Source organism: Aricia agestis, chromosome 6 (genome assembly GCF_905147365.1).
Source record: "Aricia agestis chromosome 6, ilAriAges1.1, whole genome shotgun sequence".
Taxonomy (NCBI): domain Eukaryota; kingdom Metazoa; phylum Arthropoda; class Insecta; order Lepidoptera; family Lycaenidae; genus Aricia; species Aricia agestis.
The window spans coordinates 18,266,687-18,291,120 of record NC_056411.1 but is presented as its reverse complement, the minus strand read 5'-3'; the positions used below and the strand labels follow the sequence as shown (position 1 = coordinate 18,291,120).

The 24,434-nt window shown below is 37.7% G+C and overlaps 1 protein-coding gene across 5 annotated transcripts; it reads right to left on the bottom strand.

Moving 5' to 3' along the window:
* Positions 1 to 2,316: 2,316 nt before the first annotated feature.
* Positions 2,317 to 23,823, bottom strand: LOC121727820 (serine protease gd-like). Of its 5 annotated transcripts, none has more exons than XM_042115834.1 (11): positions 23,702 to 23,823; positions 17,542 to 17,745; positions 15,833 to 16,293; positions 14,437 to 14,538; positions 13,802 to 13,904; positions 10,361 to 10,468; positions 9,763 to 9,939; positions 6,661 to 6,828; positions 5,859 to 6,033; positions 5,225 to 5,257; positions 2,317 to 3,202 (listed from the first exon to the last, which is right to left on the bottom strand). In XM_042115834.1, exons 1-11 carry the CDS (start codon positions 23,702 to 23,704, stop codon positions 3,012 to 3,014), a joined length of 1,725 nt encoding a protein of 574 aa, XP_041971768.1. In that variant the 5' UTR covers positions 23,705 to 23,823; the 3' UTR covers positions 2,317 to 3,011. The 5 variants fall into 5 exon arrangements, with proteins under 5 accessions (XP_041971768.1, XP_041971769.1, XP_041971770.1 ...); XM_042115835.1 differs by having other exon boundaries at positions 5,859 to 6,015; XM_042115836.1 differs by lacking the exon at positions 5,225 to 5,257.
* Between the last annotated feature and the right edge of the window lie 611 nt (positions 23,824 to 24,434).

Genomic DNA, 24,434 nt, shown 5'->3' with positions numbered 1-24,434 from the left:
CTTTTGTATACGAAAATTCATGACGCTCGGCGCTTGCTCATACAAATCACACAAAACCCTTTCAGCGCTGCTACTTTCACAGTGAACTCTATATAAGAGACCCATACACACCCTCAAGTATTAATATCACTTGGTTTTGTATGTATTTTCAGTAACATAACGATTGTTATAACTACAAGATTTTTAGCTCATCTTTCAGATATAAATGGTATGCAATGCAATGGAAAATGCAATTATTATAGGTAACACCAGTATAATCTTAGGTATGCATTTTATGCACATAAGAATGTTTTATCTAGAGTCGGAATGAAAGATATATATATATATATATATATAATAATAATAATAGAATATATATATATATATATATATATATATATATATATATATATATATATATATATATATATATATAATATGATCGTTTGCGAGAAAGTGATAGAGTTTCTTTAAAATAATTTTACATGATCTTGTATCAGAGTTTAACGGTAGCATGCAAATAAAAACTCAAGCCCAGTTTCTTGAGATTTTTTGTCAAGAGTATCTTTTTAACCCATCAATCCCCAAACGGCAGTCGGCTGCCGCATAACAATTGAAAATCTATTTTGCCTGCAGTCTGCGATACCCACGATGGAGGTGTTAACGTTTTTTAGTTATTGAGCTTTTAAAATGTTCGTTGTAAATACATTTTGCCTTGTAAGAGGCAAATAAATACATTTGTTTGTGTGTCTGGGAGAAAGCAGTGTTAGCTACTAATTTACTATCTGACTAATTTATAATTAAAATAAAGATTTTTGAGTCCGCTAGGCTAACATATGATTCTGTATGTACAGAAATTCGCTCGCAATACGAATACGCTTCTCAAATACGTTACAAGTTGTTTGTTTAATGTTTTTATGCATTAAAGTAATTAATTTTTTTAGTTTTGTAAATGGAATAAGGATTTTGTTTTGTCGCAAGACGATGCATAGATAAAAAGAAAGAAAAAATGAGTTTAGACGCCATCTGAAAATATTATTTGAGCCTACAGCTAAAACTTTATTAGCTGGAGTTTCTTTAGCATGTTTTAAAAACTCTTATATTTTTGTGTTTATGATTTAGGCAGTCGAATATGAACAATAAACATGTACAGTATTTACAGAAACTGAGAAGTTTTAACATTGTTGTCTGAAGCGCGCCTTAAGAATTACTTTCGCCCTAGTATTTTTTTTTACATTCAATTCTATTAATCAATTTTTTTGCATTTCATATGAAATTTTTGCATGTATTGAAGATTTTTACAGATATTCAAAATTAAACTGTTCATTTAATTTATAGTCTGTCAAAAAAGTGAAGAAATTAAAAAGTGGCAACATCATAGTGTTGTCTCTTTTAAATCAATCTAAGAAAAAAGGGATGACACTACGATGTTGCCACTTTTTAATTTCTTCACTTTTTTGACAGACTATACATATAGCAAGAGTTCGAATTTTGAGCTGCATCGTGCTGCATAGGGCTGCATAGCGCGGCACTGCTCTAGTGATAAAGCGTGTAATTCTTGTATAATCAAAAAAGTTTCATTTTGGATAGATTTCTTAAAAATGCAGCGCTGCTTTTTTCTGTGAGTTGATTCTATGAAATTTGTAAATAAGTAATATTGTCCGATTCCAAGTTGTCTGATGTAGTGTTAAACACAGAGGTGTAATGGCTAAAATGTAGTAGCAGCCATTCTGTGCTCAGTTTTTAATTTCGTTTTACTTATTTTGTTTTTCCTTAGTTTTATTTTAAATGTAAATCGTTTTGTTTACGATTATTTCATTTTCTTTTTGTAATATAATATGCAGGTACATAATATATGTTTGTTTTATTCTGTTTAAGTAGCAACTAACACTTATAAACATTACTCTGCTAATCGGTTCGCCGCTGTTTCGCGTTTCGCAGCGTCAGTGTACAAGAGCCGTAAACATGGGATATATTTTTTTTGCTTCTGTGAACATTGCAAAAGCGGTTAGGTGCTAAGCATAAAGTTAATATACCTAGCGGAATAGAGCAACAATCTCGAGCTGTCAAACGAAACCGAAATTGATTTACATCTGTGTGTAAAAATATGTTTACGTATACACTTACACAAGCATGATTGAACATGAATTCTATGAGATTAAATTGTCAACGTGCGGCACATGCTGACTGGACGTCAAAAAAGAGTGCTGCTGTCATGTATCACACGTCGCTTTTTACCACGCAGTGTTACTGACAGTGACATCTCTCTTGCTCAGACCTTTGTTTCTCTATTCCGCTAGGTATATTAACTTTATGGTGCTAAGTAAAAATCGAATACAAATATTATTTAGTTTATTGAATAGTCAAACATACAAATATCTTCAGTCTAAGTATAGTCAAATTGGTAAAAAAGGGTTCGTAAAAAATAATACTTTACAAATTCATTTCGTAGAGAGCATTTTTCGTAATCATTAAAATTATAATAATTATTATTTCAGAAATTAACAAAATAGATTCTAAAGACTACTTTTCGTCTGGAACGTGAAAAATATGGCATTGTAAAACAAAAATTGGACAAGAAATAACAAACATTTACTACCTAAAATATACCTACATATTGAAAATGCATGTTTAATATTTACTACAGTGTTTTTAGTAGGGCATGGCGAGAAGGTTTTAGTATGAAACCTACAACTTAAGTAGGAAACTTAGTTGTTTAGAAAATATTTATATTCAAGAGATTCACGTGTTTTAGAAAAGTGCAAAAATCCCGATACCCATTATAAAGTTGTGGATATATTGTTATAAACAATTGGATTCAGTTCGTTTTTGCAATAATTTAAATATCACAAAATCCTTTTATAAAAAATTGAATTACTATTGTATAATGAATTAATGACATACCTGCTCAGACACATAATATTATTATTTACTTGAAAGTTTGGCCACTGATTGAAAAAACACTGTATACTTTGCTCACCAAGTTTTTAGACTAAACATAATGAAATGTAGGTAGTTTGTCATTTCTTCTATCAGTTGCTGATCTGCTGTCGGATCCAGGGCAGGAACTTGGCGAGGTCAGTGAACACCACGTAGTGCGTGGGGTCGCAGCGGTACTCGTTCTGTCGCGCCACAGAGAGGGACACCAGCCCGCGGAGGTACCACGAGTCGCGCATGAAGAACACCATGCCGCCGCCGCTGTCGCCGTTACACACTGACGTGCCTACAAACAGAATAAGTCACGTCAGAAAACAAGACCACATGTATATAGTCCGTGCAATCCACGAAGACGCGCCCCACCACTTTTTGGGTGAGCATCTTCCCCTTTTACTGTGACGCTTTTTCTTAATTGGTCTATTTATTGTAGTATGCGCGTGCACTCATAGGTAATTAGTGTGTACCGATAACACTCAAAGCTTGCACACGTCATAGACTATAAACGATTAGGAGGAGTGGGGCGCGTCTTCGTGAATTGCACGGACTATACCTATTTTTCGGTGCACCAACATGTCCGTCGGCGTGACACCACGATTGGCGCTATCATGTCTATGTCGCAGCCGACTGGTTTAAATAGCCGTTCAATCAAACAGCTAGCCCTTTGACTGAACAACGCCATTCAATCACACGTCTAGCTTTTATATTGAATATTTTAGTCGCTCAAAACGTTCAACACTACAGCTGATTCAAAAGCCGCCGTCTAATTGAAGTAGTTCAGCGAGCACCGCTGCGGCGCTAGGTGCGTTTTATTTACAATATGGCGTCAACTAGCAGGTGTTTGTTAGTGTTTGTGGTTGTTTTTCGGAAAGAAAGTAGTTAATAAAAGTTACAAGTATTATTAAAGAGACAAAATTGTGGAGGCACATACGAGTGAATCAAAATTTCAACAAATATTCGAGGAGAAATTACGGGTATAATAATTTAATTATGTAATGGATGGACGCAGCCCACCGAAAAGGGGGGTTCGGGGGGCACAGCCCCCCGTCAAAACAAAAACAAACACAATCCAGAAAGTCCAAAAGTTGGTTGGGTTAGGTTAGAACTTAAACCACAACACAGAGGGAGCCGAGCGAGCGCAGCGAGCGTGCTACGGCAGCAGCCGGCGACCGTCATCAAATAAAGGGGGGCTCGAGGGGCGCAGCCCCCCGCCAAAACAAAAAAAAAAAAACAATCCAGAAAGTCCAAAAGTAGGTTAGGTTAGAACTGTGACTGTGCTGCGGCAGCAGCCGGCGACCGTCACAAAACACGCCTCAGAATTTTTTATTTTTACTTATTGCATTAAACTTTTGGTCACCTCTTAAACTTAATCCGAGAATAATCTTTCAATAAAATACAAAAAGTTTTCCTATTCTCCCAATTTACATATTAAACTAATGGTCACCCTAGTAAATTTGCCATTAAACCAGTTGGCCAAGCGTTGTCTAGCTGTAGTGTTGAACGTTGTAGTCAACAAGTCGGCTAAACGACGTATAGCCGTGTGATTGAATGGCGTTGTTCAGTCAAAGGGCTAGCTGTTTGATTGAACGGCTATTTAAACCAGTCGGCTGCGACATCTACATAACATTACAGAATGACGCTGACTGCTAACCAAAAAGTCTGTCATGTCTTTCGATTTATGGACTCATTAACTCCGCAGTGTCATGCCGACCACTTCTTATATGGTGTAATATCTGGTTTACATGATTCCAACCCATTGATCTAATTCAGCGCTGGATTGAATCACTGGATTGAAATAATGTAAGCTGTTAAGCTTGTTAACTAGGTACTCTTTATTTTCAGGGGCAAATGAGGTAGTTTTAGATCAAAGTAAGAATCGTGAACATATTTATAGTGCAAAAGAAGTTAGAGCGCCCTCTATGAAACGTTTTGGTAAAATAAGAACGGTGCAGTTGTAAGCATCTCTCAGTCAATAAATAAGTAAAGACAGCATTAATATATTTGTTTTCATGCATTCTACAAATATTATCTCAACAACAGATATTAGTTACACACATAAAATTGTTATTAAAACAAAAACAAAGCAAAGCAAAATGACCCAGATTTTAATGTGTAACAAAACAATTATATTGTGCAGACTGTGCGATGTGAGATTGGATATTTTAAAAAATAAATCGAAACATATATTATTATTTATTCATTATTTAAGATTACATGGTGCTCGAGCCTAAATTTTTTAAAATGCATTAATAGGTCCTAAAAAGATGGATAAAATGTGAACATGCAAGTTGTAAATGACAAAAAATCATACTTTTTCTAACTCCAGTATTTTCGTCAGTTGCACCTGGAAATAAACAGTTTTAGTTATGGTCGATGCCCATGCTATTTTCTTTGTATGATTTCAAAAATTTTCTTTCATTTTAAATAATAATATTTAAGGTCTCCTTAAATGAAAATTATGATGTAATATGCCAAGTTATAGTGATTTTATCTCAGTGATGGACAATTCACAAATGGAAAACGAAAAGCACCAAAGATGCAAAGCAAAATAAAATACAAATCTTCATCTACATTATAAAAGTAGATGATAACTCTATTTCTACTTCAGTTTTTCTACAAGAAATTTCTGCCTACAATCAAATAAATAGAAAACTCTTAACCAATTAAAAATCTTCTGTACTAACTACATAACAAAATTTTCCTATAACTGAGTGTTAGTACGATACAGAATTATTTTATTTACATATTTTGTATCATAGTAGATGTCAAATTTTGTAAAGTGTTGCAGATTCTGCTAAACACGCAACTAAATGCAAAATAACACGGATTTAGCATCAAACTAAGTTCTGTTGATGCAAAAACAGTACTTAAATTAAGAAAAACAGTAAATTTGACGTCTACCACACTCCTTCTCTGCCAATTCAACCCCATTAAAAATATCATACCGTCTCTATACCCGGCGCAGAAGGTGTACTCGGACGTGAATCTCGCGAAGAACTCGCTGTAAGACCTGATGCAGGTCTCCTGGTCCACCACCGGCATCTCCACTAGCGCCAACTCCTCCGTCGCCATGCCGGTGTCGTCGAAACCCCACCCCACCACCTGCACGTTGGACAGAAACTGATAACATTGAGTTGCGCCATCTAGCGGGTAACTTTTGAGTTTAAAGTTGCCTTGTTTCCGAAGAGGAACAAAGTAAAAATGGACGCCATATTTAACTATAACCATTGAGGAGAGAGAGAGAAAAAGGAACTATCGCTGTCATCATACAAAAACTCCATTTTTGACAGTTCTCCTTTACCAGCCTTCCTTCCTTTTAAAGCCTTGTCGGACCAGCAACAGACATCTGTCAAATTCTGTGGACAAAGTTAAGGTTAAAGTTAAGTTTAACCATAACTTTGACCATAACTGTAACTATAACCATGCCTCTGGTGCATTCCCTCATAATAACCTCATCAACCTCATAATAACCTCATCAGCTAAATAAGAGCCCCCAAGGTTAGCTATGCCTCTGAAGGCATAGTTAGCGGCCAAGTAATCGGTTCAGATTTCTTGGGTTTTGGACCGTATAGCCATAGGACCTCATATAACTAAGTGGGCTAACGGCTTACAGTGGCAGCTTTGCCAATTTTACAATAGTGAAGGCTACAATGAGCTAAGCAAAAGGCCACAATAAGGTACAAAACAATCCACAAAGGTACAAAAGAAGCCCCGAAGGTACAAAACAAGCCACCATAATACACTTACCGAGCCCTTCTTGCCAATAACGTGTGAGAGGTCGACCTGCTGCTCGGGCCAGAGGCAGGCGGCGCGCACGAAGTCTGTGTAGTCCACCGGCTGTCGCAGCGTCAGGATGCTGAGGTCCTTGCTGAACGACGACGCGTTGTATTGCGGGTGCACCTTTATCTCCGATACCTGGAGATTGTAACAAGTATAACAACATAAAATATATTATAATTTATAAAATTTTAACATAATTAGACCGTACACTATTCAGAATATAAAATTAACAATAACAATAATCTACAGAAACATAAATATAAATAATTTAACAATGATAATAATTAGACTAAAAACGCCCGCCCCGGAGCGGGGATCTTTACCCGATTCCCGCAACCGACGTCCGAGCTGGCGAACGAAAGCTTTAGCTTCGTTACACCAGGTACCCCCTGTTTCCACGGTAAAAGGAACGAAAAGGTATTTCTGCCCCAGATCCGCATACTTAGTGTGTTTCTGCCTGGCTGCGTATTCGGCGGCAGACCCCGCGGTTCGAGCAGTGCCGGAAATGTGCGAAGCGGCGTATGTACTCACGCACGTGGCATCCCATAGGAGGCAACGACCTTTTTCCCATGGTATCAAAGTAAGGCCATCCGGGCGTTTGCCGTCGCTCCTACTCAAACCGGGGGGCTCGAGAACACACGGTACGTCTGCTGACACCAAAGCTCGACGAAGAATGTCATTAATTGCATGGTGTCTAGCAAAACGGCCGGCTGCTTTAAAGCAGCTGAGCCCGTGGTGACCGTAGGCGTCAGCTTCAGAACCGCATGGGCAGCGGTGAGGCTCGCACACCTCGCAACCCAGTCTCAGTGCCACTGCTACTCGAAGGGTGTTATCATCGAGAAGAGTGCCGAGGTGCAGTGATGGTAACGCCTGGAGCCAAGCGCCTGATTCCGGGCAGCTAGCTGCCTTAATTCGGGCCAACGCTGTTTCTGAAAATGAATTACTTATTTGCACTAAGGTGGATCTGGAGCAGAGTTCATCCCAGGCGCGCTGGGAGGTGACATCTACGGTGGGGTTAATTCCGGGATAACTTTCGTGCCAGGCATTTTCGGCGTCGTTCATAAAGGGGATGCTGCATCTTGCACCTTGGACTTTTAAAATGCTAGTGACAAGATCAGCAACCCCATTCGACGACGCAAGGAATGCCGGCAAACCAACAGAACCCTAGTTCTGATACCCAGACCGCCGTATTTTACCGGTAATGCAGCTTGCTGTCATTGCAGATAATTGAGAGAGATATTAAGTATATCCTCCAGCGTGGACCGGATGATAGCGTCTATCTGGGAGACCTCCATATGGAATTGCCAGGTTGGAGCCGTTCTAATAATATATGTGAGTTTTGGTAGGGAAAAGCAACGGCGGTAAAGTATTAAGGCGACGTGGGAGGATAAGTTGCCGAGAAGCTCCCGGACTTGCGTAAGGGTTTTGCTTTTATTTTCTAGGGCCGACGGAATGCCATTTGTGAATATCGGTGCGCCTAGTAGGGAGAATGTTGATTTGTTGAGGGTTTTTATTCCGGGGAGCAGGGAATCGAAGGTGGTGATTATCGGTAAGTCTATCTCGCCGCAAGCGAATAATTCGCATTTGTTGGTGTTAATTTCAAGTCCCAATTCTTTAAGACTACTAGTGAGAGTTCGGATATCTTCTGCGACTACCCCTGGACTTCCTCCAATTGTGCCATCGTCAAGATACCAGACATTCAGTGGAGACTTAATCGACATATATTTGTAGATTTTATTTTACGAGTATATCTTATTATTTAATGTGTTGATCTAGTTTGTTCTTTTTGTGTGAAATAAATTAATTTATAAAATATTAACCCATCAATCCCCAAGCGGCACCTGGCTGCTGCATAACAATTAAAAATCTATTATGTCTGCCATACCCACGACGGGCACGATCGAAGTATTAACTAGGCATCTCCTTATTCTGGGAGAGTTGCGGTGGTTTAATGCTCTGATGCCCGAAATAAATGATTTGATTTGATTATATCCTTCCCGCAGCTTGGGTTTTAATGGGTACCTCATGCCTGGGGAGCCCACATACCTCGATTGATGCCCCAATCTGACGGGGATGCGGAAAGCATTTCCCCAAACGAGGCACCTCCTTAGGAAACTATGGAAGCAGGCACAAGCGTAGCATGCCTTGGTTGGCGGGGCCCCGTAAAAAATTTTTTTTGACGCCCTTATCAAAAAATTATATAGTGTGTGGCCAACTATTGTACTTACTCTTTACGCGGGTGACAATGGAATTGCTTTTTTTAAACTTTGTTTAAAAAAAAACATTTGGAATGTTTTTTTTATTGACACGGCAGATCGACCTAGCTACCACCATGGTAGTTAGGTCACCCTGGAAGCACGCGGTAATCAAAGGAAGTAGACGCATCGTTTTGACGAGACAATAACATTTGAATACAGGTATTATTTTTTAAAAATAATAATTATACGTCGTAGGTACTAGGTAGAACACCAAAAATAAACTTCTACAACGGATTAAAAAGTTGTTACTCCATTCACGCGTGTGTATCGAGCAAGACGAGGAGTTAGGCGAAGTTCAAAGTGTTTGAAACGTTTTAAATACCCTGCTAGCGTCGTGTTCAAACTTCAAAGCTGTTCTGATGAGTACTGACAAGTTACTTATGGTAATAATAGCTACGTAGACGGATTTAGGTAATTGTAGCTTACTTAGTATTATGTATTCAGTAGGATATTATTATCTTAGAGCTTAGAGGATGGATAAGTAGCCTAGAGGCTAGATGATAATCTGTAGATTGAGAACCACCTGTAATTTTACTGAACTTGTTTCTTTCAGATTCATTTTGTTCTAAACGAAAACAAGAAAATCGAAACTTTGCGAAACTACTGTGCATTTGAATATTCAAGATTTAAGGGGCATAGAAATGTTTAAAAAATAAGTAAGTAGGTACTTATCATGTATTTTTACATTTAAATTAACCTAAATTGGAACAGAGTAAAGTTAGGTATGAGTACAAGTCATTATTGGCTATCTTGATGGTAAGCTAGGCCGAGCAATTACGAAATAAATAATTAAATTATCATCAAAACTTACCAATCTAATCTCCACGCCCTCCACGGACGTCCTCAGGTTGTGTTTCCCGAGGTACACGGTCAGAGTGTTCTTGTTCACCACCTTGTTCCTGCCCTTCTTGGTGACGCAGTGAGCGGCCGTGATGATATGCTTGTGGGACACCAGCGTGCCGCCGCAGATGTATTTGCTGTCTATTGTCTGAAATTTATAAAAAGTTAAATTTGAAAAAAAAGGTAAAGATTGCCACCGCATCATCAAGCGTCGAACAGTTGAAACTAACAATAAGTACATTGTAGTATTTGTTGCTAGATGGCGTTGTAGTTTAATTTATTTCAAGGATTAATCTTAAATATATTTTATTGAATCGCAGTTTTCCTGTTTTTGACAAAAAAATCTTGTCTTAGTTTTATAATAGTTATACTTAGTGCTTATAAAAGAATGCGGGGATACATTGTGTTTTTGCGTTGAAACTTGTGACGCACTACTTATATCGCGGCGCAATTCGCAGCGGGCCAGATTGCTTATTGCATTCCCATCACCTAAACATTATTTTCACTTTAGCGGCATAGTGCACGTTTCTACGTAACACTTTGTTACTTTCTTTTGTAAAAAAACGAACCTGTGTCTGGTACAATGCGATCTGCCACGGCCACTGCCCCTCCAGCGTGGGTTTCCCGTTCACCACCAGCGGGTTGGGGTTGTTCCTGGTCACCTTACCGCACTGGTCCTGGAAGAGTATCATAAAGTATAGTTGTTAATCTGTGTTCAGTAAGTTATTGCTAGTTAGGTAAGAAAGTTTAAAGGAAGCTTTTGATAAAGAGAGCGTAGACTTGGTTATAAATTATAATATTATGAATTCATTCTATTCGTATTTAAAAGCGGTTACTTAAGGTCAACTGTTCCGGACCAATATCAATTTTTTATGACAACTAGGCTCACTTAAAAGGTAAGTATACCTACTAAATGCGGCCCGCCCCGATGCACCCCGACATAACGAGCATCTGTCTATATTACCTACTTTGCAAAATTGTTTATTTGCTCCGAACTTACCTCATTAAGGTTAAGTCAGTAATGCGAGACGTCAATCTGTTCCAAATCCTGTTTGAAACTTCCGTCCGCTCTGTTGTGAATTTTAATACGAATAGAAAATGAAAAGTACGAGTTATGGCCGCAGAGATATCGTGTTATAGCTCCCTGATGCTGAGTTTAAGGGCGAGATATCCTTAATAATGCTTGAGGGGCATATTAAGCACGCAGCCCAAGGCTAACAAAACTTATCTTCATTTAAAGCTAGCCCTACAACATTATGATCAAGAGATTCCCATTAATATGGATAATGACTTCTTATTTTTGATTCTTATCTTGTTGTCGGTGCGAATTGTTTGGATTTCTTAATTCCGAATTGGGATTCTATTAAAATTTAACCATATAAATCGGAAATTTAAGGTTTGCTTGTTTGTACTTTGTCTCTTCTGTCTTAAGACATGAGCCGGTAATCAGATTTGCATGTTTGGTATGGTCTATGGACATTGGACATGCTTTGAAGACAAGTCCCGGAAGTGATAAAAGAATCCAGGCGCAACAAATTTGCGGGACTGACTTGTTAAAATTAGGTACAATATAAAAATACATTACAGCTTTCTAAAGAATAACTGAGTGCTTATTATATAATCTACCTACTGCTGACCAATGTATTGTCATAAAACCATGTATTTTATCGAACAAGAAAAGCAAAACAGTCATAAATGTTGTTTCAAACTCGTTAATACCTAGTAGGTATGATTCCGGGTGAGGTACATAAATATTCAACGAATATTATATTTGAGAAGTCGCATCGTTCAATGACAAATATAATTTGGAATTGATTGTATATAGGTACTTAACTCAGGTTATAAAACCTTTTAAGTTTTATTTTGTAATGAGATATATACTTAATATATAACTCGGATTATAAAACCTTTTATTTTGAGCTGTTGCGAAGACACAAAATAATAAACTATAGTAGGTAAGTATAATTAGTAAGGTTGGTACTTGGTACTGACAAGTGGCAAGTGGGCTTATTGTGAAAAAAGTTTCTCGAGAAATTTAGAGCGACATAGAGAAAGGTATAGAAAAAAGGTACAGCAAGTGAGGGACAAACATTTGGACTAAACTTAAGTCTTATGCCCGGGCCGCACCTGTGTAGTGCTTCTATGATTAAAACGATATCATTGGACGATCTGCGTGTATCGTCCAATGGTATCGTCTCAACTCTCATAGCACGAAGCTTCGTACGATAGACGTATGTGCGGCCGCGGCATAAGTAGATCTAACCCAAAAACCTGGTAAAACTATGTAATGTAGATACCACGGTTTTCGTTTCTTTTAGAGATCAAGAGAAAGCGATTGACGAGAGAAAATCTCTCTGAATCATCGCGTAGATCGCATTATTCTAAAACTTTCCAGAAGCTTGGATTATAAATTGGCTGTATTGGCTCGTTGAGAACAGATTTATTATGTTATTTTACAACTTTTTGCGACATTTATGAAGCCGAAAAGAACTCGTAATTTGAGTTTCGACTTTCAACTCGATTGTCAGAACTCGTATCGTCGGGACTACAAAATCCGTATTCCAGAACGGAATGACAAAATTGAGAACATTGGAAATATAATGTTCTGCTCAAACAATAGAGCTAAAATTAAATACTTAAGTGTCGAATTCTCAGATTTGGTATTGTCATTTGACTTTACACCGATTTCTTTTCTCACTGCTCTGAATTTATCGGGCGGTTGCGATTCCGGAATCCGGATTTTATAGTTTTTTACACTTGGGGATGAAAATCTAATTTAAAGTAAAAAAGAGAAAATACAATTGAAATGAGATACTTACATAGAATCAGACCAGCGTTGCCAGATTTTTTTTGTGCCAAGTCGGAACTTTGGAACTTTTTGAGTGAAAAAGCGGGATTCTTCAGTCAAAAGCGGGACAAAGTAAAAAAAGGTATAAAATCAAAAGTTTTTTGAATTTTTATCTTTTTATTTGTGTTACAATTACGTTTACGTGACAATACATAGCAAAGGTAGCCAAAGAAAATCCACTCCTCTACCTCCCACACTCTTATCTTCATTACGCACCTTTCTTTCTCAGCAGTCAGCACGCTAGTCGCTGCACTTATACGTTCGGGCTTTCCCCGAAAAGCGGGACTGAGCCTGTCCCGCGCGGGACAATTAATTTTGATGAAAAAATCGGGACGTCTGGCAACGCTGAATCAGACATAAGTAGGTATTATAAATTATTTGCTGTAGATTGTGTAATGTGTAATGTCATTAGGGAATGCAATCTCGTTCTCGCGAGATCTCGGCCTTTTTAGTGAGATTGATCTCGAACGAAAAAAAGGCGAGATCTCGCGAGTTTGACGAGATTGCACTTGAGCATAAAAACGTCTTATTTGAACCGCGGATGACACAGACGGAGTTGCGATCACGGAGTCAAAGCAAAGAGGAGCTGGCCTAAACAACTGTGCACTGTGATTCTCAACTAGGTCCTGAATTTTGACTTTTCGTTGTTTTGTTAGTTATAAAAGAACTATTTTATTACTAAAAGATTTGTGTTTGATAGTATGCGCTTTTATAATTCTGGACGTCGCGTTATCGTGGACGCCGGCTGGTTTGATGCATAAAATTCTATTGAAAAAAATCTTGAAAATGAATGTTTATCTTATAAAACTTATAATATTTATTACTGCTTTTTCGTAATTTATTCAAATATTGTGATTATTTGCAAAAAAACCCACTAAACTGCTAATCTCGCGAGATTTCGAAATTGGCGAGATCTCGCGGTATTGTATTCATAAACTCGCGGGATCTCGCTTGAGCCCCAATCTCGCGAGATTTGCATTCCCTAAATGTCATACATTACACAATCTACAGCGAATAATTTATGATACCCGGATTATGAGTTTATCTATTCAAAAGCATTATATTTTGACGTTAGCCAATCAAAAGCGTAGTGAATAAATAAATTTGGTCTTTCAAAAAACGGGCATACCAAGGCGATCAAGTCAATATTGATGTGACTTACCCCAGCGGAGTGGTTGTAGTCAGGGTTGCGGTTCCCCTGGTTGTTGGTGGGCTTGCTGGCGACCAGCAGGTGGCCCCCAGTGAAGTAGTCGTCGGGATCAGCCCTGGTAATCAAACTAAATTAAAGCCCCAATTGATAAGCAATGAGATGATGAATAATAGCTGAGAATATTCTAGATTGCGTCAGATTTTGGATAAAAGAAACTAGATTAACATTTATTCATCTGATCGAAAGATACAACACTATAAACTTATAACTACTTCAGTTTTTCAGGTTAGTTCGGTAGTCTATGACTTTGGTTGGAGTATATTGATCAGTCAAAAACTTAAAAATCAGTACATTATTATCATTTATCAATATTGTATTACTTTGTAGGGAATTGTAGTCTAGAAAAATGTTAATCATGCAAATGACAACTCTGTCTGCGCTGACCCTTAGAACTAACGTCTACATGCACACATGCGTTAATTTGTTTAGGCTTAGACTATATCGGCCGCACTTAGAGGCATTTAATGATTACTCAACTTACATTTGACGAAGAGTTTTACAGATAATGTATGCAGTTTATTGTCAAAATCTTGATTAAACTTAAGTAATCGTTAATCTCTCTGAGTGGCCGTTAGTTGAGTACTTACACGTCGCTGTCATCATCATCATCCCGGATGGGTGTTTTGACGGTGGTGAGCTGGTACTTGTTCCTGTCCGTCACCGCCTGAGCGCCGGGTTGGCCACCACCGCTGTTAACGACCGACGGTTACTACGTTACGTTAGGAGTTAGGACTTAGTGTCGCGACACATCTGCAGAACGTTTGGCGCCCAACGTTCGGCTCAATACGCTTGCAATGTATTTCAAGTTCTCTTGACACATCAGCGTAAATTACGCCGCGTTCAGTTAGCGCGTAACCTTCGGCACCGTAAGTTCGACAGATGTGTCCTAACTCCTACCCCGGCCGCACATTATAAGAATTTCTGATCAGAAACGGATGCCCGCCGGAACGCACTCTGCTCATGTTCTGTTGTGAAACCCGCATACCTGCATCAGAATACTGACGTGTCTGACGTCCGATTCGGATGAGTGTCAAATGCCGTCGATCGGATGGTAGATTTTTTTCTTATCAGAAATTCGGATCGCGCTCTTTCTATATCTATATTTTGTGCTAAACTCGGACTCGCCGGAAGGAAATTTCTGATAGGTGTGCGGTGTGGTGGTCCGGCGAGCATTCGAAGTTTTCTGATCAGAAGTTCTTAAAATGTGCGGCCGGCATGAAACTACTATTAGATTGGAGAATCTAGAGTAGGGAATAGGGATTTAAGAAAGACAAGGGTCAAATAGTGATATTGTACTAGTCTTGGTTAAGTTCGATCGTGAATTAGGTGATCATGGTAATTCTTAGTTCTAAGTATTTATTAAAGCAATTGTGTTTTGATAAAATATGTTTAACAATGATTCAGACTGGCGCAAGTTAAAAGAGCGATAGTTGAAGGATGATCTTACAGCAAATATGAGGGACTGAGAGAGGCGACAACTTATAGAGATAGAGATGGATTAAGATTACAGAAGTAGTTACACTTCTTAATCCATCTCTATCTCTATTATTTTGCGGTAAACTGAGAAGAGCATTATGAGTTTTGAGCATCAATAATATAATTATACCATTGTCAAGTGTTTAAATGTTCATAAGGCGGATCAGTTATTCAACTGGCAGTTAGGATCAAACTTCAGACAGTTATCATGCACTTTCTAATACTTGCATACTAGATCCTAGTCTACTCATTTCATTTTCTAACTCGAAATGTGGATGAGAGTGCAAAATCTTTAAAATGACCTACAGCTACACTAAGAGCTCCCGCTACCATATTATGTGCAATGTGTGCAATACACACGGGCGCCATCCTCTAGGGGCGCCAAATCGCCATCTTTAGGGGCGCCAAAAACTGAGACCCAAAAAATTTGGGTGTATACACTATCTATACATATTTACAAAATCTAATTTAATAATAAGTTAGTGGATTTTAAGGTATAACACTTACATGCTGAACGGACTAACATTTCCCTGCTGTTGGCTACTCGGGCGATACACGGGCCCCTGCTCGGAAGGCCTAGAAGCGGTCGAGGGCTTTTGGCTACCCTGACTGTTTGGTCTACTATCAACGGGCCACGTTTCTGTTGGCCTCTCGTTTGGCCTCGCCACTGGTCTGGTTTCTGGCCTGGTTTCTGGCCTGACTTCGGGCCTCGTCTCCTGGGTGGTTTCTGGGCGTTTTGCGGGCCTCACAGTGACTTCCTCGGGCCTGGAGTTGGCCGGTTGGGGTGTGTTGGCGTTGCAGATCTCTCTACCGTTGAGCTTGATCGCCTGAAGGCGGGGGACCTTGTTCAGAGGATTGTACTGAACGAAGAACCGGACGGCCACCGCCGGCCCCGGTTGGATCTTCATCTTGGTGTTCTCGATCTTGAAGTCGATGTTGTCATTGGTGCTGACGTCTCCAACCCAATTCTAAAAGAAAGAGAAACGATTAAGCCCGCCGCGCAGAGAAACAGTAAGAATGGCCATAATATTTGCACAGACTGTTCAAGAACTGCTCGAGCGTCGAGCGGTCCGTGTATTGCGGATATGAATTTAGTATGAAATTAAAAACTATAGATCGCCGTGCGGCGACCGTATTTTGCAGTCGGTTTCGACTGCAAAATCGGTCCGTCTGTGGCCAGGAACAAGGTAATTTCATACACGATATTCTTAAGACAAAATATTTGATACAAATGTGTGCACATTCATGTGTTTAGTATTGCTGATTGCAATATGTAGTTTGTTTTTAGAATGACGTGTCTCAAGAGAACATGCACCTAAGAGGGCTGATGATGATGAATAAAGCTGATCACACTTTCTGGTACATCAGCTTTCATTAAAAAAATTAGGCTCCTGCGTTTGGGGGATATGATGACACGGACATATTACACACAAGTTCTTTGTGTTCGTGGAGGTTAAAGATTGTTGAAATACGTCAAAGAATAACAGATTATTAGTATGAAAAAAATCTAGCCGATCTTTAGAACAAATAATAGCATCTTATTATTTAATCGCCCGAAGAAACCTGTAGGTTATGAAACAAGAAAGAATGAAGGCTGGTAAAACTGGATGCTATTTACTTGCTGGGTGTCTGACATTTAGACGAAAGACATTTTGTGTTATCTATAGTTCATTTTACCAACTGGTCAATCAACTTACTCCTATAAATCCGTCTTGTTTTTATTCTCTTACACCTAAATGTTCGTACTAATGTACCAACACTAATGTACCAACCTCTGCAAACACCCTCTGATAAGTCTGCTTAGCTTTAACATTTCGGCCAGCACACACGTGACCAAAGAGCATTATGTCATGCGACCTCTGCATGTTGCTAAACGTGTAAAATATAAATCCATACTAATGTTATAAACGCGAAAGTGTGTCTATCTATCTGTCTGTCTGTCACCTCTTCACGCCCAAACTGCTGAACCGATTTTGCTGTAATTTGGTATGGAGAAATTGGAGATATACTTTGAGTTCTGGAAAAGGAAATAGGATACTTTTTATCCCGGAAAAATGCACGATGAACGAATTTTCATCAAGTTGAAAATAGTTCTATCGCGTCGATTTTGCGTAGTGTAGTCAGCGCAATCAAGTCCCAACGAACATGGCGAGTTCATAATGATGAGTGTCTTCAAATTAATTTAAAAAAAAATGTATCTTATTAAACACACTTACCCCCAATATATCCGCCTTGCTGTCCAACACGACATTGAGCCAGAGACTGTGGAGGGTGCTGTCAGTAGAGAGGTTGACGGTGCCGTACCAGCGGCCGGGCTCCGTGCCCGTCTGCTCGTATGTGAACACGTTGGGGCATGGCGACGTTGACTGCTCTAGCGTTGGGGCAAGTAGAGCTGAGAGGAAGAGTAGCGACAGCGCGATCTGTGGAGGAGAATATGGTAGTTAAATGCTAATAGATTACAGAGTTGGGGAAGTAATGAAGAATAAGTAAGTCACATTCAGAAATATATTTTAACGGTTACTTTAATTTAATTTAGAATTTAACAGAAGATGTATGCAGCATATGTCAAAATGCTTATCAGATAAAATTAACTTAAGTGGAAGACATTAATAATATCGAGTAATATTTCTACGATTTAAGCAATAGTCCTGCTTCAAATGGGGTGCTATAAAATTCGTAAGAAGTTGCCATGTGGTATGGAATACGTAGGTACGTTAACTACATTATAGTAGACGCGAATAACAAATATGTAAGTAATAACCATGTAAACAAGCAAAAACTACCGTAACTAATATTTAATTGATGAATGGCAATAGACATCAATTTTGTTTGCGGTTTTAAAGAGTTCGTATCTCTTCCCGGTTTAACGAACGCTCGATGGTCGAGCTTAGGCCTAGGTTTGTCATAGCTATTTCCCCCAAAAAAAGGTTACCGTGTGTGAATAAATATACAGGGTGCAATTAAACCTTCCTGCCAAATTTTGATATACTGATCCTTGTTAAAAATAAAAATACATGTATTTTTTCATTTATAATCGTTCAGTATTAAAATGTTCAGAAATAGCTTCCGAAAGTTATCCTAAAAAACACTACAATTAATGGACACTACAAGTCGCCCGCGCGTGACATGCCCCCCCGCGCTCGCCTCCCCCCCGCGTCACCCCCGCTCATACCCACCGCCGCGAGTGACCGTTCTGCAAAGATTTTAAATGGGATAAAATATGTCATAAAAAATAAAATAACACCCAATTTTTTGGTTTAATGGACTCCTAATGATACCTAAGCCCTGAAAAAAATTTGGTAGTATGATCTGCCAAATTTTTTCACATCACTTTCTTTCTAAAAAACCTATACAGGATGTAACAAAACATTGTGATAATACTATAGGTGTAATTGTGTTCCTTGTGAAAGCAGCAGAGCTGAAAGACCAATTTTTTGTGATTTGTGTGGGCAACCACCCCAGCGTCACGATTTTACCCAAACAAAAGTGAAAAAAATTTTGCTCTTTTAGCGCTGTCACTTTTACAGTGAACTCTACACAAGGGGTCTCAGGTATGAGTATACAGACCCCAAAGTATTGTCTGTTATCACCACATCACTTACTTAGTTTTGTTACGCCCTGTATATTTTCCCTGGACATCCTCAAACATTTCAAGACTAAAATTTTTAGAAGTTTAGCTGTTCTCGAGTTGGAGCGGGACTAACAAGATTGAAAAATATTTTTTATACAGATGTTCCTTCGGAGAATTCCAGTGACGCTGGCGTACAGTATCTTACAGTACTATACCTGCAGCCGGACCTAAAGTCGCCCTGCATAGGAATTGCGGGGAATACCCCCGAGTAAAAGTCAACGATTTGTTAATAAAATATATGCGCAAAGGCGCGTTCTATTATGACGTAGGGAATGGGTCGAGAACCACAAAAAAGTTTGTATGAATAATCAGAAAGATTTTAGTGATAACGGGGTAAGTGGTAACCTACCTTAGAGCTGTTATCGTCACAGACCATTAGTGGAAAAACTGGATTAAATAATTAAAATTGCTGCCTTTGTCTTTACAGACAATATCATCCAAATAGATTAGGCCTTCTAACTTCTTCGTTCATTCAGAAGATCGTAAAAATATCAAAAATTGTGTCTAATGGTAAGCGATTATTGTTACGGATAGCATGTAATTAATGCGTTTCTAATAAATAAGGTTTATTTTCATCATCTTAACACAACAAATAGTGAACATGGCAGTAGCGTCATGCAGCATACTGTTTGTCCCTAAAATATACAGTGTGTAACAAAAATAAGTGATAATACTTAAGGGTGTGTACGTTTTCCTTGTAGAGAGTTCACTGTGAAAGTAACAGCTCTGAAAGACGAAATTTTTTTTTTCACTTTTGTATGGGCAAGGGCCCGAGCGTCACGACTCACGAGTTTCCCCATACAAAAGTGAGAAAATTTTTTGGTCTTTCAGCGCTGCTACTTTCACAGTGAACTCTCTACAAGGAACACGTACACACCCTAAAGTATTATCACTTATTTTTGTTACACCCTGTATTATGTGAGTCTCTAAAACGACGGTGAAGCCACGCCGAGCTACTTGTACTCGTAGATAATCTTATATATAAAATTCTCGTGTCACAATGTTCGTTCCCGTACTCCTCCGAAACGGCTTGACCGATTCTCATGAAATTTTGTGAGCATATTGAGTAGGTCTGGGAATCGGCCAACATTTATTTTTCATACCCCTAAGTAATAAGGGTTATTCACCATTCATAATTTATATGGCAAAACAACGTTTGTCGGGTCAGCTAGTATTATATAAAAGCCTTATATTATGTAGATCAATAAACACCTTTAGGATTATACTTAACAAGTTAAACAGGAAAATAAATAATTAATGCAATAATCATTCTTGTCCAATAGGTATAAAAAGAAATTTTGGAAAATCCCAGGTTCAATGTGTTTTATCTTAGATTTATAAAAACCTGATCAAAGCTTAATAATAGGGAATATTACGCTGCGGTCGGAGCAGAGGGCGCCACTAGCACATACAGTAAATAATCCGACCAAGATCCGACATGTTGCACACGTCATGTCAGAATATGACAGAAACGTTGTCAAACGTTGACCAAAACTTTTTGTTAACTTTCTATGCTAGTGCTGCACTATAGCGTCGAAACATTTCAGGAACATATCCTAGTATTGCTTCTATAGGCTTTTGTCTGCTTTTGTGCTTATAAAGTGCATTTTGTGCTTCTATAGGAAAAAAAAGCCTATAGAAACACAAAATGCACTTGAAGGTGATATAATATTATGGTCGCACGGTAGCGCAGACGCCAAGTTTAGGAGACGTGTAGAGTATTTAGTTAAGTTTTTATGATTAAAATTTTATAATTATTGATATCCAAAATATCACAATTCGCAACAAATACTAGATCAGAATGCAGAATGCAACAAATTTTGTGACGTCACAAGAAACTAGTTGGAAGTACACAGTCCACTGTATTATTAGTACCGAGAAAAATACTACGTGTTTAGATAATTACAAGAATTAAGCACTACATAGTAGGTTACATAACGAACTGTGATTGTCAGTGGTCAGATTAGAGTTGCTGATAAGTGATAACATAAGCTAGAAAATGATATTATTACGTTGTGTACATTCATACTACTTAATATTTATTAAAAAATGCGAAAGTGTTTCCACTCTTTGTCTTTTACCTCTTTATGTACAAACCGCTAAACCGACATTGTTGAAGGTATGGAGATATTTTGAGTCCCGGGAAATAACATAGAATGCTTTTTATCCCGGCAAAATGTACGATTCCCACGCGATAAACTAATTTAGGCGCAACGGAGTTGCGAGAGTCATTTAGTGTTTGGTATAATACAAGTGTGCATAATACAAGCCTGTTTCATCACTTCCTGATAAGTGCTGATTAGGCTATCCACCACTTAACTTGACAGACTATAAAGTATGGCGAATCTGTCAAAAAAGTTGTAAATAGCCTATTCATCAGTCAGAAAATGGTGAAACTGGCCCTTATTATAATATTAATTGTACTATCCAGTCATTAAACTACGTCTTATTTTGACAATATTATTATTATTATAGTGACAATAATAAATATTATAGGGTGCCTATAAAGAATCCACTGATCTACTTCATACGTTAGATCAAAGATTGGGATCTATTTCTCTTTTCTTTGTTACTTTCGTAAGTACAATGAAAATCGTCTAATCTCTGTGACCCATTGCTTATTAGATTCAAAATAAATTTGGCCAGTAGAATATCCCTTGGAATGAAGTAGTTTTGTTATGTCATTATAGCTTTTAATTTTGGCTTGGCATTTACAGATTTATCGTATTTATAGCAACATCAAAACTAAACATTCGAGTTTTGTCTATTGTTATTAATGATTTTATTGTTAGATAATAATTAACTACGAATAATAAAAACTATTTAGGTATTATTCGTGGGTAATTATGATAAGTATTATTTTTAAGTGTCGTCTTGATTTTCAACTTCAATTACTTTTGATAATAACCGCAGTTATGAGTTAAACTGTTTGTTTGGAATTTTATGAGTTTTTTCCATATGTGGTCAACGTGGATTTATTATATTATCTCAAATATTATTATAAAAAGGTTTTCTAATCTTGACTCTTATTATTCTTATTTCGATATGGGTCAAAATAAGTCTTTATTGCTGTAGATTTTGTGAGAAATAAGTATTATGTATTTATTTTTAACTGGAAGCCTGAACCACGACTTACTGTATGTCTCATTACTGAGTATGGGTAATGGGAATAAGTTTGAATCAATAGCATTACGTTATAACTTAACCAGTAAAGATAACTAGAACAGTGGTATTTATTCAAAGCAAAAAGTGAATCATATAGAACATGCCTACCATTAATTAAACTAATAATAGTACCTATAATATTAATATGATGCATCATGTTTAGCATTAAGTATATTGTGTTGTGTTAATCCATCAGTAAAACCCACATTATATAATTATTGTATTAATTAATAAATAAAGACTTTAAATATTTTAAGCACTTATTGGAATTACGAAAACACAAAACACGGAAAAGTAGATTCGAGATTGAATTTCTTGGGATTTTGTTAAATAAGCGTGTTTCCCCCAGTACTTAAGAGGATTCCACATCGCCCTTTTTTCCATACAAACGTTGTCCCCTGTTTCCTCCCTGGATAATGCTAGTAGAGTTATAATTTTTTTCCTGAATATCTACGGCCACTAATACAATGTCCCTATGTTTTCTTTTTTTTCATAATTTAATTATTAAATAAGATATGAACGTTCAAAAACCCAAAAAAATGGCCAGATTTTCCGCTGTGTTCAAACGTCCAGAAAACAGATTTGGCTAGATTATACAAAAAAAGCAAAACATAGGAACACAGCTCAAGCCTTTTTTTAATCTTTAATGAAAAAAGTACTTAAATCGGTTAAGTTTTGGAGAAGGAATCAGGGGACAACGAATCGTTTATTTTCTGGATTTTCTGCAGTTGTCTCTATCGCGTTCTGCGGTATAGGCTTGAGGTAAGGGAGACAGCTATAGATATTACCCGTACTTTTTTTTCATTTCTCTAGCCCCTGTTGTATCCTCTTAATCTTGTTTGTGTGTTCGATTTTAACGAAACTAAAATAATGACGAACTGTCCCATCTGTTAAATGTAATAGATAAAGTGTGTTACGAACATAGATCCACAAAACTAAAAATAATGGAATCATCTAGAATTTTAATAAGACTTCCTTAAGCCCGATGCTTGAATAACTTGACATAATTATATAAGACGTGATTTTCATAACATTTTCTTTGAATTAATAATAATTCAACATCATGCAAAGTAACGTTGACAATACAGCTCATACAACTACCGTAATAATATCTGTATTACATTATAATCAGAAAAACATGTTCGTAGACAGGATAGGTTTAATTGATGCATCGACAAATAATACCATTTCCAAGGGAGCAAGGGACGACGGTTCCTCGATAATAGCAGACGTAGATAACGTAATGTACTTAATACATCGACAATAGGCATCTCGTGTTATCATATAATGTGGGACAATAAGAGTAAAATAGAGGCTTAGATACAAGTTCGCGAAGAAACCGGTACCGAAGCTAAGCCACAACTTGTCTTTTTAGTAACACAAATACACATAGACTCCACAGTGCAACCTGTTCTTCTAATTGCCACGACATTATATGATGAATATACCATTACCTTTTACTCAGTAAAGCGCAAGAGGAAACACTCCGATAGTTAAATTAACTTTAAAACGCGGAAATTTCCTCAAACACAAAATCATCAAGGACGTCGAGATCCACGCGTGCGAATATAGGAACTCACCATTTTACGATACTCCACATTTATTTATATAAACAATACTAACAAACAGACGAACGGACACACGAACACGACCGCTTCGCAGCGTTTACGCGAAATATTAAAAATATGAACTTAAAGGTCAAGATTCAAGATTGTGACAGAGAGAGATAGTGAGTGATAATTATCATATAACAGAAAAAGATAAGTCTACATCGGTCTACTCCTCTTAATGTCATGTGTACACGCAAACTGGTTTGCAATGATCGAGACCATTAATAAAGCATACGCGGACTCGCAAGAGTCAAGAATCAAGATAACTTGGAAATTGCATCTGCGCCAGCGGATTTACTCCGAAGTTTCGTTGACGCAAGTTCGCCAGCGGGAAAACAAAAACACTTTTTTGTTGTAACTTTGAAAACTACACTTTTATCGTGTTCGGAGTTATGAGCAACATTAAAGGTCGTTAGTCAGCTAAAAGGCGTGCGATGTTTGAGTTCCGTGTTTTAATGAACGGCTCGGAGGTGTTGAAGTAACAAATGAACTCCAATCTTTTGTTATGTTAAAAGTTCGGAAAGAACAAAATGACTATAGAATGCTGAATGAAGTTGTGCTTCATTTACACCTACCTGGCTGTGAATGAAGTTATTTTGTAATTTGTCAATACACCTCAAATGCATTATTATTTATTTTAAATACTTGAGTTATGTCAATATTATTATTTTGCATAATTGCCAATTGGATCAAGTCTCTTTTA